Genomic DNA, 13,497 nt, shown 5'->3' on the forward strand with positions numbered 1-13,497 from the left:
CCCTTTTACTTACTTACACCCCCGGTGTTTCCCTTTCATATGTAACCAAGTACACAATCAGCAGTCAGTCTATTCCTCTTATACCCACAAACAATTATCTTCTCATCTTGGCCATTGATTGTCTATTTGTTTCACAGTCTGTTACTTACCTCCAGTCTCTTGTAACACAATCTGTCTCTCCCTCCTTCTCACTTTCAGTCAGTCTATTCCTCTTATACTCACATTCAACCTCCTACTCTTTGCCTGTTATTCATAACTTGTTTCACTGAATATTTACTCTTTACTTCCACCCCAGAGGAAAGTATTTTGGTCTCTCCTTCTTTGTCACCCTCCCCATTACCTGTTTTTCTGGAATCTGTAGATGTATGTACATATATTGTACTTATACATTATACATTGCTAAACACCTCCCCATAAGTGCTCTTGTCTCACATTTCTCTCATCTTCCTGCAACTAAGATCACTTTTTTGCACGTTGCACACTACTTTCTCAATAAACAAAGCACAGAGACAATGTCAGTACAAATGCATCACTGCCTGCATTTGGCAGGGCTGTATTCATGGGGGTGGGGGGGTGGGAAAGGCACCTTGGCACACCCTTTAACTTCATTGTCAGTCAGACACGCAAGAAAGGGAGTGGCAGAGAATACAGACTGCAACATTGACCTTAGTAAAATATTTCTAATGTTTTTCAGTACTTACCAAGGAGATAAACAGGGATCAGATTGACCATTGATGGACATTTCTCAGGTACCAACAAGGGTTTACATTTTATGAAGAGGAAAGTCTTCTCTCTGCTCCCACCACAACAGGTACCTCCACACCCTCAGGGGTGCTCATAACGGGGTAAGTTGCTTTGTGGCAGGAACAACTGTGGCACTGGGGGATGCTTTGGAAGTCTTGCCCCCCCTTCTCTTTTGCTGCAGTTGAAAGGCAGGCTACAGCCTTAGATAACTTCAGTGAAGAAGGAGGAGTTGCAGAGGTGGGTTGTGTAACAACCACCTTGAGGTTCTTTAGTGAAGGAAATGTCCCCTTCAAGGGCCCTGCTGAAATAGTCCCAGCAGGATCTGATGTTGCATTTGAGGTACTGGGGACAGGAACAGGGGTGGTCTTAATATGCCCTTTCGGGCAACTCTGGCAAGTGTGTCCCTCCTCACTTCCTCCATGCTGTAAAAAATGTATACACCACCCCTTCAAATGGAACCCTGAAGGACCCCTCAATAGTGTCTTGTGCCTAAGGTAAAAGTAGTTTCACCTGCCTTTTAAAGCAGGGGAATTTTAGATATATTTGATTTTATTTCCCCAAGGGCTTGCAGGTGGGCTACAATAAGTGGTCTTGCAGGAAGGGGGGGCACATTAGATAAGACTATTCTTGTACCCAATGCTTCTAGGGTTTCTACAGGGACAAAACTCCCTCCCACTGTGATACCCCTCCACACAAGAGCATGCACTGCAGTTAATGTATGGGCTAAGATTATGGGGTAGATTCACTAAAGGGCAAAATGGCCGATGCTAGCGTCAAATCACCAGAAATCAGATCCACAGGGACATCGACAATTGACTAAAAGGTGTGCACGACAATTCACTAGCAAAAGAGACTAGTGTTCATTTGCACTCTATTGCCAAGCGACTTTTCACTATGGGGAATGGTGGTTATCCTCAAGTGCGGATTTTACTGAATGTTACCTCTTTCACCAGAGTTTCCTTTGACACCTTAGACCTGGCAATCTGCTAAAATGAAGCTACATCCTCCTCAATCTTATGTCAGTGACATCATATCCTGTCTGCCAGAAATACATCAAAGTTGTAAAAATGCTGGGGACTTTTTTTTAAGCGGGACTGCTTCCAAAAGTTCTAGCTATTAAACTTTCTTGTGTTAACATTTTTCCCCAGAGATATGAGGGGCATGGGACATTAGTTTTAGGGTGGGCTCTTGTGTAGGGTATTAGTTAATCTCTTTTGTCTTTATTCAGGTTTCTTGGACATTTGTAATATAAAATGCCCATTTCAAGCATTTGCACCTACAAAAGTCATAGCGAAATTTTGCTAGCGTCATTTTGCTGAAGCAACGCTAGCGAAAAGTCACCAGCGTTCAGCACCCTGGATGCAACTTTGAATTTTAGTAAATTACCATAGTGGTAATGAGTTTTTGTCTGGCAAAGCGGCGTGAAGTGTGGCGAAGCGTTCACTGGTGACAGTTTGCCCTTTAGTGAATTTAACCCTATGTATTTTACTTGCTGCCACTATTCCAGAGGAGCCCACCACTTCAGCGGCAGTTTTTATATAAACCTCAATGCCATGAGCGTCCGACATTAGACATGTGACCCATGCTTCCTTGTAAGCTGCTCTGCTCCAGCAGTGACTTGGTTTGAGTTGCTGCAAGTAGCTACCTGCACAAATATTTTTGCAGGGGTCACATTGGCTGCAGAAGTAGAAGCAGTGGGGCTTTTTGACATGGGCTTCGACTGCTGTTTCTTTGCTGAGCTACAGGAATTTTTATTTCATCATTTTCCTTTTGATTCCCTCCCATTGTTTTACAAAACAAGCCACAAAAAAAGGAAGCTTAATACTATTGATCACCAAAAATGTAAATATTAAGGGGAGAAGTTCTTCAAGGAGAGGGTTAATGTGAGCAAGTGCTTGGGAGCTGCACTGTTGCTGGAAAAAAAATGATATTCTTAAATCCTTCTTACAAAACTGAGCGCACAATAAAAATACCCACAAAATCAGTACAAAAATGATCAATTTGTACTAAAACTGCAGAAAAATGCAAGTGAAACTGACACTCGGGTGTGGGGGAGGGGATCTGTCAGTGAGTTTGTAGCCCAGAGAAAGTGAAAGGAACTCACTCACCATCTGTGTCTAAAGAAAAATCAATTTTAAGAAAATCAACTCAAAACTTCCAAAACTTCACACGCCAAATGAAAACAAAAAATCCTGCCTCAGATAGTGATTTCTATGCTTAATAAAGCACTAAACAGAAAGCTTTCTTTTTGTTGTGTTTTCACCCTGCAGAAAATGAAGTAAATGTGTTGATTATTCAGTAGCTGAAGCGACTTCAGGGACAATTTGTAGGCGCTAACTTCAGTTTGGGACTAAATGCCAGACACTTTGGTAATCCGACGCACAATGGGCAGCAAACAGTTCAGTGGACTCCTGGCATTTATATTTATGATGTTTGTTTCTTGGTACCTATGTGGTAGATACACACTTGCAAAATCAACGTTTTCAGGTGATTTTTCAGAATTTTCATACATTTTTATAGAAACCACTAAGTTCAGAAAAGCTTTGATGTTTGGTACTTTGGAGTAGAAAGACATGGTTACCCATTTTAGATTTGGCTGAATGTGTACTTTTCAAAAATATATGGTTACCTGGGGTAAACCTACTGTTCCAGGATTTTTTGGAATAGCCATAGTCTAGGTAGTGCTTTGAAAATTCAGTAATTTACTGCTAGAAGTTTTTGATCTATAGAAGTCAGAAATCTCCATAAAGCTATACATATATGGCACGTTATTGCTATACATATATGGCACATATATGGTATTGGCACGTTCATTACACTTAAGGCTTTCAAATCAGTTGAATTTTTGTGCACAAATTATTGTTTTTCTGGTATAAATCCCTATATCATGGAAAATAGTAGTTTGTCTTTTTTTTTTTGGGGGGGGGGGGGGTATTTAAAGCTCCAAATCGTGTTCAGAAGTGGAAATACACAAAAACTCAAATTTAGAAAGCTCAGGCTCTCCTGAAAAAAAACAATGTATAATTGTCCTAGGTAAACTAAAAATCCCGCTCAGGAAATGCCCATAAAGTGAGTGCAAATGAAATGCAAATTTCTGCTGGCATTTAAAAGGTTAAAAGTAAAACTGAAAGAGTTATAGAAAAGAGAAGGATACAGATAAATGCTTGATTGACTCACCGCAGATGAGAAGAGGCCCAGTTGTACTGCCCTGAGCCTTCACATAGGGGAGCAGGCACTCAAAAAGGCAGGTTAAAGCAAGATGATGTTTATTTTGTATTTCCTACGCATTTTGTGCTCAACAACTTGAATGTTTGCTTATTTAAGAAAAAACTTGAATGTAAAAACGTGAATATAGGGGAAAAAGTTTGAATATTCTATTGTCTCCAAATGATTGAATTTTCAAGCGTAAACCACCAAAAAAAATATATTTATTTATTCAAGGGACTCTGCTACTTACTTCTATATGATCTTGACAGGTTTTAGTTGGAGTATTTTTGGATCCAAGCTTTTTACAGCATCAGGGAATACATATTCTAGGTTTTTTTTTACCCAAAAAAATTGAGTTTTTACTGAAACTACACTGGAAAATCTAAACATTTTTGGGATAAACTCAACTGTACAGATGAAGCCACTTGGATTTGTGAGTTAAATGCGTCATGACTCAGGGTTAATTGAAGAAACTGGGTTATCTAAAGTCATCTTAACTCATTTAATGCATTTAACCTTTTCATTAGTATACCAAAGCACCATTGTTCACAATGGTGAATGCTTTAATTAGATGGGATGTTGTGACACAGTTTTCTGTGTTAAATGAGATAAATGGGATATCTGTGTTTAGTTATTCTGTGTCAAACAGACAAACCAAAGTGGCTGCATCTGTAGCTTTGGTAAATCTGCCTCTAAGTGTTGTTGAACACGCAAGGCCCCCTTGATTGTACAAAATAAATGTCAAAGTTTGGTCTTTTGAATGCCGGCTCAACTACAACACAAAGTAAAACGGACTCTTGCGCTTATATTCTTTGAGTACTTGAAGAAAGTCTTGATTTAACACATTTGCCTAGTTTTATATGTTCCCGTATTTTACATATATTTCTGGGTCCCCTGAAAAATGTAAATTGGGGGTTCTACTGTATCTTTTTAATAGATGCCAATAGACTATTAGTTCCATTATCCCAGATATTTTCTGGTATAGGGAGCTATGAGTTCTGTAATTGCTTGTTAGCCACAATTTTATTTAATACAACAGCTTATTTCACAATCTCTGTATTTATCACCATTAACTACTTCATTTTGGTTACAAACAATTGCATGCCCCGGAGAGGCCTTGCTGTGTTTTATCCATTCTGCGTTTTGTTGTCTGGTTCATCCTTACCAACTTCATCCATTTCAAAATGGTCAATTTTTCTTGTTGAGAAATCTGTATACTGACTAAATAGACAGTTGGGTGGAGTAAATTTGGATACTAAGTATACAGTTGGGTGGAGTAATGTAATGGTTCCATATATCCAACATGGCATAACAAGCTACTGAGTGAAACTTTTTACAAGTATGGAAAAAATATATGTCATACTACACACATTGAGCAGAATCTACCGTAAAAGATTAATTTCATGGCTGCTAATTTCTTTGTGATTGGACCATCAACCAGAAGGAACTGTTTCTCCTTTACACTAAACAGAAACAGTTCATTAGCCAGGTTCCTTATACTTGGCTGGCTACGCAGAATCATATTCTTTGCCTCAAGTCCAGCATCATACAAGTCATCAATCACCACAATCACTTTCTTCTTTCCTGGGCAGAAGACAAATAGGAACATTAGCAAGGACACAAACTAAATATATACAGTAGCAATGTCAAACATCAGTAAAGGATGACTTGTAACATGTTTAACCTTAGAGAAGCTCACCTAGCTCTGAGGATAGGAACATTAGTTCTTCATCATACAAAGAGTCTGTGACATCAGTGATGTTCACCCGGCCTCTTCTCTTTGTGTGATAGAGAATGGCAAATGTACACTCATAGAAATCACCAGTGTGCTTCCATTCTCCTCTGTTTGATATGTAGAAGGTTTTGATATGAAACTCATGTGTGAGATGTTTAGTGAGCCACATGTACGACTCCTCAGAATCCCTGGAGAAGATCCCAATGATAGGAGTTCTTTTCTAAAGAATGAAAATGGTTCATGATTACTGTGCTTCATGCATACTTGAAAATAATACCCAACTTGTCCTATGTATTCATTTACCAAGCACTACAATATAGCTTTAAACTTTCCAGTGATGTGAGTGGGCATTAATCTCAAGTCCCCAGGTCACCAGGGGTCAGCTGGTCATTCATTCTTCAGCGCTCACTACATCATATAGGCTCAAGCTGGGGAATATGTTCATTTTTATGACTGCCATTTTACACTCAGAAATTTTAGTGATTCAGATTGCCTAATGTAAATATAGATGTGGAGCAAGCTAACACGGTATAGTTACATAGCTATGAAGTTCTCCTCCAGTTGGTAATGTGGATTGGAGCTGTCCATCCACCTCAGATCTGCCCTGCAAAATAATCAAACTGAATTTAATTCATTCATACTAAGACAAATAAGTATACCAATAAATTAATAAAAATGATTTTAAAAGACCTTTTGCTCAGTTATTATGTTCCCCACTTTTGCTTTACTAGATTTTTCACCTGCTGGAGAGCAATCTGGATAGGGAGAGACCTAATATAGAAGAATACGGGAAGCTTCAGATCACTGCTCGGAGATGTGGAAGAGTTTTGGAAAAGCTGCCAATTGTGCTCAATAGGTAGAGGCTTAAGATGACCTCTAGCCATCACTGTGGATGGAGATTGATTTTGATTGGCAGTTAGGTCTAAGTTATCTTTTTTTGGAAGTGCTCCCTTCGCCAAGAAAATTAAAGATCACTCTTTCAAACGGACAGAAATCATGTCTACATTTTCTTAGCAAAGGGAGCCGCCTTAAAGAAGCATTATAGAAGCATTAACTGTCAATCAAAATCTGACTCCAACTTCAGCATGAATAAAGAAAGAAAGAAAGAAAGAAAGAAAGAAAGAAAGAAAGAAAGAAAGAAAGAGAGACGGATTGTTGTGAGAGGGATAGTGAAAAAAAACTTGATTATTTCATAAATGGTTCAGGATTTTTAACTAAAGTTTTATATTTTCACGAGATATTATATTAAGGGTCAGATTTCTCAAAGGTCGAAGTGAAAATTTGAATTAAAAAAAATCTATGCATATTTTAAGGGTCGGTGTAATCAATGTATGCGGGTCCTGTTCCATCTTCATCCTTGCTCCCCAATCTTCCCATAATGCACATTCTAATGGGTATTTTCCCCATCCCTGTTCTAGCGCACACCAATCTTTTTTCCCACTCTTCCTTGTCCACCCTAATATCCTCACCAAATGTATTGCCACGTAGTACATATATAGGTCCGGTACTCTCAATCCCCCCTTTTCTTTAGAAACTGTTAATAAGTTATATTTTAACCTCGGCTTCTTGCCGTTCCATATAAATCTAGAAAACATAGATTTAATTGATATAAAGAAGGAATTTGGGATTTCCACCGGTAATACCTGGAGTAGGTACAAAGCTTTTGGCATTAATACCATTTTTATAGCTTGGATTCTACCAAACCAAGATATTTTAATATTTTTCCAATTATCTATTGTTTGTTGCATGGTGGCTAATAAAGGTATAAAATTATCTGCATAGGCTCTGTTTAATTCTCCACTCAGCTTCACTCCCAGATATTTTATTGATGATCAAGCCCATGTAAATGGAAAATTTTGTTTAATCTGTTGTATTATTTTACCGTCTAGATTGACATTGAGTATCTGATTTGGTATAATTTATCTTGAAATTTGATAGCTCTCCGAAGGTTTTCAACAGTTTCATTAAATTTGGAAGTGTTATTAGAGGATTTGTTATATACATTAACAGGTCATCCGCGAAAGTGGCGCTTTTATATTCGTTGCCCTTTATATTTATCCCACTTATATCCGGATTATTCCTTATATGTGATAATAATATTTCCATAACAGGCCTTGAAGCTGACAGAGACACATATATATTACAACCATTAATAGGCAATCGGAATTTCCCTCCTAGTTTGGAAAAGGGAGCTTTTGAGAGGTGGGGGAGAAAAGATACATACCTGACCAGAATGAGTGAATTTATGAGGTCCGGAAAAACGGTCCCACTTTCTGAAATACAAGATCGGTGGGGGTATCATTTGGGAGATCATTGGAGATATAACCAATTAGTACACTACATCAGCAGGTTAGATAAGTCTAACTGGGACAGACCACCTACCCAATGGGAACAGCTATTGGAGATGGAAAGGGAGATGGAGAACCCTCTATCAAAAATCTACAACATTTTAACAACTCGAGAAGAACATAATTTCTCCCTGATTAGTCGGGAATGGGAGAAGGAATTGGGTGTCACAGTTACAGAACAAGAGTGGGTTAAGATACTCAAGTATAATAATAAGATGACAAAGGTCTCGAAAACACAAGAAGCTATATACAAATTGATAACTAAGTGGCATTATACTCCTAGTAAAATTAATAGAATGTTCCCACAAACATCGGATAGATGCTGGAGATGCAAAGAATGGGTGGGGAATCATATACATATATGGGTAACGTGTCCATTATTGGATGTTTTTTGGAAACAGATATTGGAAAGTGTATACAATATTACGGGGATAAGAATCCGGAGGGGAGATAGTAAATTGATATTGTTTAATATAAATAAAGAAAAACAAACTATGCTAGAAGACCCCTCACCTTTCACTTAATCCAGACGGCAAAATCGCTAATCCTGAGAAATTGGAAGTCTGAACAACCTCCGACTCATGAGGACTGGGTGAGAGCTGTGAGAGAAATAAGTCTATTAGAGGAGTTAACCCACATATCTTACAATAATAGCAAGAAATACTGGAAAACATGGTCACCCTGGCATAGATTCTTGAAGGATTATTTGAGAGAATAAAAGGCAATTTAAAGGAGCAAAGTGCTGATTATGCAGTACATGAATTATATGTTTAGATATATGTAATATATAAAGTATATGCACAGCCATACGTAAATGTAACCACATCACCTTTCCCTTTTATTTCCCCTTTTTTTTTTGTACCCCGGTGTGAAAACTGAAAATAAAGAAATTTAAAAAAAAAAAAAAAATCTAATTTCAAGCAGATTTGTGTGTACTTCAACTAGGGAATAGTCCAAATTTGATTCAGATTTGAAAACAATTTAGAAAATTTGAATTTCGAAATGTATCAAGTACTGCCGAATTGCTGTTTTAGCCTATGGGGGAGCTCCTAGAACCTATTAAGTGTCAATTGGTGGACTTTTTGAGGTTTTTTGGGGGGAGGGAAACTTTGAATTGTACGATTCGAATTTGATTGAAAACAGACCTATTCAATAAAAAACTGACCTATTCGGGCAAAAAAAAAAAAAAAAACCTTTAATTGTGGTTGGTCTTTTTGAATTCGAATTTCAAAGTTTTTCAAATTCGAAATTTGACCCTTAATAAATCTGCCCTAAATGTTATTTTTTGTGATTGTTCCCCTTTATAAAATAGACATCCTAGGTGCAATTTCAGATATTACCATCAACGGGTGGGTCTAGATACAACCTAGTAGCTGATGGGAAACCAGTTTAGAGAATAAATTGGGCACTAAACATCCCATTGGGCAAAGGTAGTCAAACGCAAGAGCAACTTGCAAGTATGCAGGCTTTATTCCTGTGGATATGACCAAACAGGAGGAAGGTTGAGAATGTGAAGAGTCTGCTTATTGTTACATCAATATGAATATAACAATGGAGAGTAGGGCTTCCCCAGAGACCATATAGAGAAACATTGGTATGACCAATCTAACTTGAAACTGCTGAAACAACATTCTGTGAAAGACTCATAGAGCTGGTCTTCTCCTTACAGTGAGGTGGAAATATTTTGCTTTCTATCAAGGTTTTTTGTTGCAGTTTTTGGAAATCAAAATAAATAGAAAGCAGTGGAAAAAGTAACAGTAAATGGGAGTAAGTATACCAATAAATAAATAAAAATTATTTTAAAAGACCTTATGCTCAGTTATTCTGTTCCCCACTAACACTCTTGGGTAACAGTTGCTTTACTAGATTTTTCACCTGCTGGAGAGCAATCTGGATAGGGAGAGACCTAATATAGAAGAATATGGGAAGCTTCAGATCACTGCTCGGAGATGTGGAAGAGTTTTGGAAAAGCTGCCAATTGTGCTCAATAGGTAGAGGCTTAAGATGACCTCTAGCCATCACTGTGGATGGAGATTGATTTTGATTGGCAGTTAGGTCTAAGTTATCTTTTTTTTGGAAGTGCTCCCTTCGCCAAGAAAATTAAAGATCACTCTTTCAAACGGACAGAAATCATGTCTACATTTTCTTAGCAAAGGGAGCCGCCTTAAAGAAGCATTATAGAAGCATTAACTGTCAATCAAAATCTGACTCCAACTTCAGCATGAATAAAGAAAGAAAGAAAGAAAGAAAGAAAGAAAGAAAGAAAGAAAGAAAGAAAGAGAGACGGATTGTTGTGAGAGGGATAGTGAAAAATAACTTGATTATTTCATAAATGGTTCAGGATTTTTAACTAAAGTTTTATATTTTCACGAGATATTATATTAAGGGTCAGATTTCTCAAAGGTCGAAGTGAAAATTTGAATTAAAAAAAATCTATGCCATATTTTAAGGGTCGGTGTAATCAATGTATGCAGGTCCTGTTCCATCTTCATCCTTGCTCCCCAATCTTCCCATAATGCACATTCTAATGGGTATTTTCCCCATCCCTGTTCTAGCGCACACCAATCTTTTTTCCCACTCTTCCTTGTCCACCCTAATATCCTCACCAAATGTATTGCCACGTAGTACATATATAGGTCCGGTACTCTCAATCCCCCCTTTTCTTTAGAAGCTGTTAATAAGTTATATTTTAACCTCGGCTTCTTGCCGTTCCATATAAATCTAGAAAACATAGATTTAATTGATATAAAGAAGGAATTTGGGATTTCCACCGGTAATACCTGGAGTAGGTACAAAGCTTTTGGCATTAATACCATTTTTATAGCTTGGATTCTACCAAACCAAGATATTTTAATATTTTTCCAATTATCTATTGTTTGTTGCATGGTGGCTAATAAAGGTATAAAATTATCTGCATAGGCTCTGTTTAATTCTCCACTCAGCTTCACTCCCAGATATTTTATTGATGATCAAGCCCATGTAAATGGAAAATTTTGTTTAATCTGTTGTATTATTTTACCGTCTAGATTGACATTGAGTATCTGATTTGGTATAATTTATCTTGAAATTTGATAGCTCTCCGAAGGTTTTCAACAGTTTCATTAAATTTGGAAGTGTTATTAGAGGATTTGTTATATACATTAACAGGTCATCCGCGAAAGTGGCGCTTTTATATTCGTTGCCCTTTATATTTATCCCACTTATATCCGGATTATTCCTTATATGTGATAATAATATTTCCATAACAGGCCTTGAAGCTGACAGAGACACCATATATATTACAACCATTAATAGGCAATCGGAATTTCCCTCCTAGTTTGGAAAAGGGAGCTTTTGAGAGGTGGGGGAGAAAAGATACATACCTGACCAGAATGAGTGAATTTATGAGGTCCGGAAAAACGGTCCCACTTTCTGAAATACAAGATCGGTGGGGGTATCATTTGGGAGATCATTGGAGATATAACCAATTAGTACACTACATCAGCAGGTTAGATAAGTCTAACTGGGACAGACCACCTACCCAATGGGAACAGCTATTGGAGATGGAAAGGGAGATGGAGAACCCTCTATCAAAAATCTACAACATTTTAACAACTCGAGAAGAACATAATTTCTCCCTGATTAGTCGGGAATGGGAGAAGGAATTGGGTGTCACAGTTACAGAACAAGAGTGGGTTAAGATACTCAAGTATAATAATAAGATGACAAAGGTCTCGAAAACACAAGAAGCTATATACAAATTGATAACTAAGTGGCATTATACTCCTAGTAAAATTAATAGAATGTTCCCACAAACATCGGATAGATGCTGGAGATGCAAAGAATGGGTGGGGAATCATATACATATATGGTTAACGTGTCCATTATTGGATGTTTTTTGGAAACAGATATTGGAAAGTGTATACAATATTACGGGGATAAGAATCCGGAGGGGAGATAGTACATTGATATTGTTTAATATAAATAAAGAAAAACAAACTATGCTAGAAGACCCCCTCACCTTCCACTTAATCCAGACGGCAAAGTCGCTAATTCCGAGAAATTGGAAGTCTGAACAACCTCCGACTCATGAGGACTGGGTGAGAGCTGTGAGAGAAATAAGTCTATTAGAGGAGTTAACCCACATATCTTACAATAATAGCAAGAAATACTGGAAAACATGGTCACCCTGGCATAGATTCTTGAAGGATTATTTGAGAGAATAAAAGGCAATTTAAAGGAGCAAAGTGCTGATTATGCAGTACATGAATTATATGTTTAGATATATGTAATATATAAAGTATATGCGCAGCCATATGTAAGTGTAACCACATCACCTTCCCCTTTTATTTCCCCTTTTTTTTTGTACCCCGGTGTGAAAACTGAAAATAAAGAAATTTAAAAAAAAAAATCTAATTTCGAGCAGATTTGTGTGTACTTCAACTAGGGAATAGTCCAAATTTGATTCAGATTTGAAAACAATTTAGAAAATTTGAATTTCGAAATGTATCAAGTATAGCCTATGGGGGAGCTCCTAGAACCTATTAAGTGTCAATTGGTGGACTTTTTGAGGTTTTTTGGGGGGAGGGAAACTTTGAATTGTACGATTCGAATTTGATTGAAAACAGACCTATTCAATAAAAAACTGACCTATTCGGGCAAAAAAAAAAAAAAAAAACCTTTAATTGTGGTTGGTTTTTTTGAATTCGAATTTCAAAGTTTTTCAAATTCGAAATTTGACCCTTAATAAATCTGCCCTAAATGTTATTTTTTGTGATTGTTCCCCTTTATAAAATAGACATCCTAGGTGCAATTTCAGATATTACCATCAACGGGTGGGTCTAGATACAACCTAGTAGCTGATGGGAAACCAGTTTAGAGAATAAATTGGGCACTAAACATCCCATTGGGCAAAGGTAGTCAAACGCAAGAGCAACTTGCAAGTATGCAGGCTTTATTCCTGTGGATATGACCAAACAGGAGGAAGGTTGAGAATGTGAAGAGTCTGCTTATTGTTACATCAATATGAATATAACAATGGAGAGTAGGGCTTCCCCAGAGACCATATAGAGAAACATTGGTATGACCAATCTAACTTGAAACTGCTGAAACAACATTCTGTGAGAGACTCATAGAGCTGGTCTTCTCCTTACAGTGAGGTGGAAATATTTTGCTTTCTATCAAGGTTTTTGTTGCAGTTTTTGGAAATCAAAATAAATAGAAAGCAGTAAATGGGGTCTCACCGGTTTGTTCTTTCTATACTGCTGAGATTTCCATGTGAACATTTTTTTGATGCATTCTAGAATGAATTGGACCATCTGGAACAAAATCTATGAAAACACCTAATCAATATAAAAACTTTTTTTCTGTTAAAGGATTACAGTTTCCATGTTTTGAATTTATACAGCTTGTTCTTTATTGTAAGTCATATTGATATTTGGTTATTAGTGGCTCAGTTATTTTCCAACTAAATTATAGACCTAC

The 13,497-nt window shown here is 37.2% G+C and overlaps 1 protein-coding gene across 1 annotated transcript in view; it reads right to left on the reverse strand.

Moving 5' to 3' along the window:
- Nucleotides 1-4,582: 4,582 nt before the first annotated feature.
- LOC121398288 overlaps nt 4,583-13,497 on the reverse strand; it is a 48,080-nt gene continuing 39,165 nt past the window's right edge. Inside the window, exons 22-29 of the mRNA XM_041577328.1 lie at nt 13,257-13,343; nt 12,035-12,120; nt 11,397-11,445; nt 8,548-8,633; nt 7,911-7,959; nt 6,225-6,290; nt 5,651-5,906; nt 4,583-5,535 (exon numbers count right to left, since the gene is read on the reverse strand). Coding sequence (XP_041433262.1) covers nt 5,309-5,535; nt 5,651-5,906; nt 6,225-6,290; nt 7,911-7,959; nt 8,548-8,633; nt 11,397-11,445; nt 12,035-12,120; nt 13,257-13,343 — 906 coding nt within the window. The 3' untranslated portion in view covers nt 4,583-5,308. The remainder of the gene's footprint in view (nt 5,536-5,650; nt 5,907-6,224; nt 6,291-7,910; nt 7,960-8,547; nt 8,634-11,396; nt 11,446-12,034; nt 12,121-13,256; nt 13,344-13,497) is intronic.

Source organism: Xenopus laevis, chromosome 9_10L (genome assembly GCF_017654675.1).
Source record: "Xenopus laevis strain J_2021 chromosome 9_10L, Xenopus_laevis_v10.1, whole genome shotgun sequence".
Taxonomy (NCBI): domain Eukaryota; kingdom Metazoa; phylum Chordata; class Amphibia; order Anura; family Pipidae; genus Xenopus; species Xenopus laevis.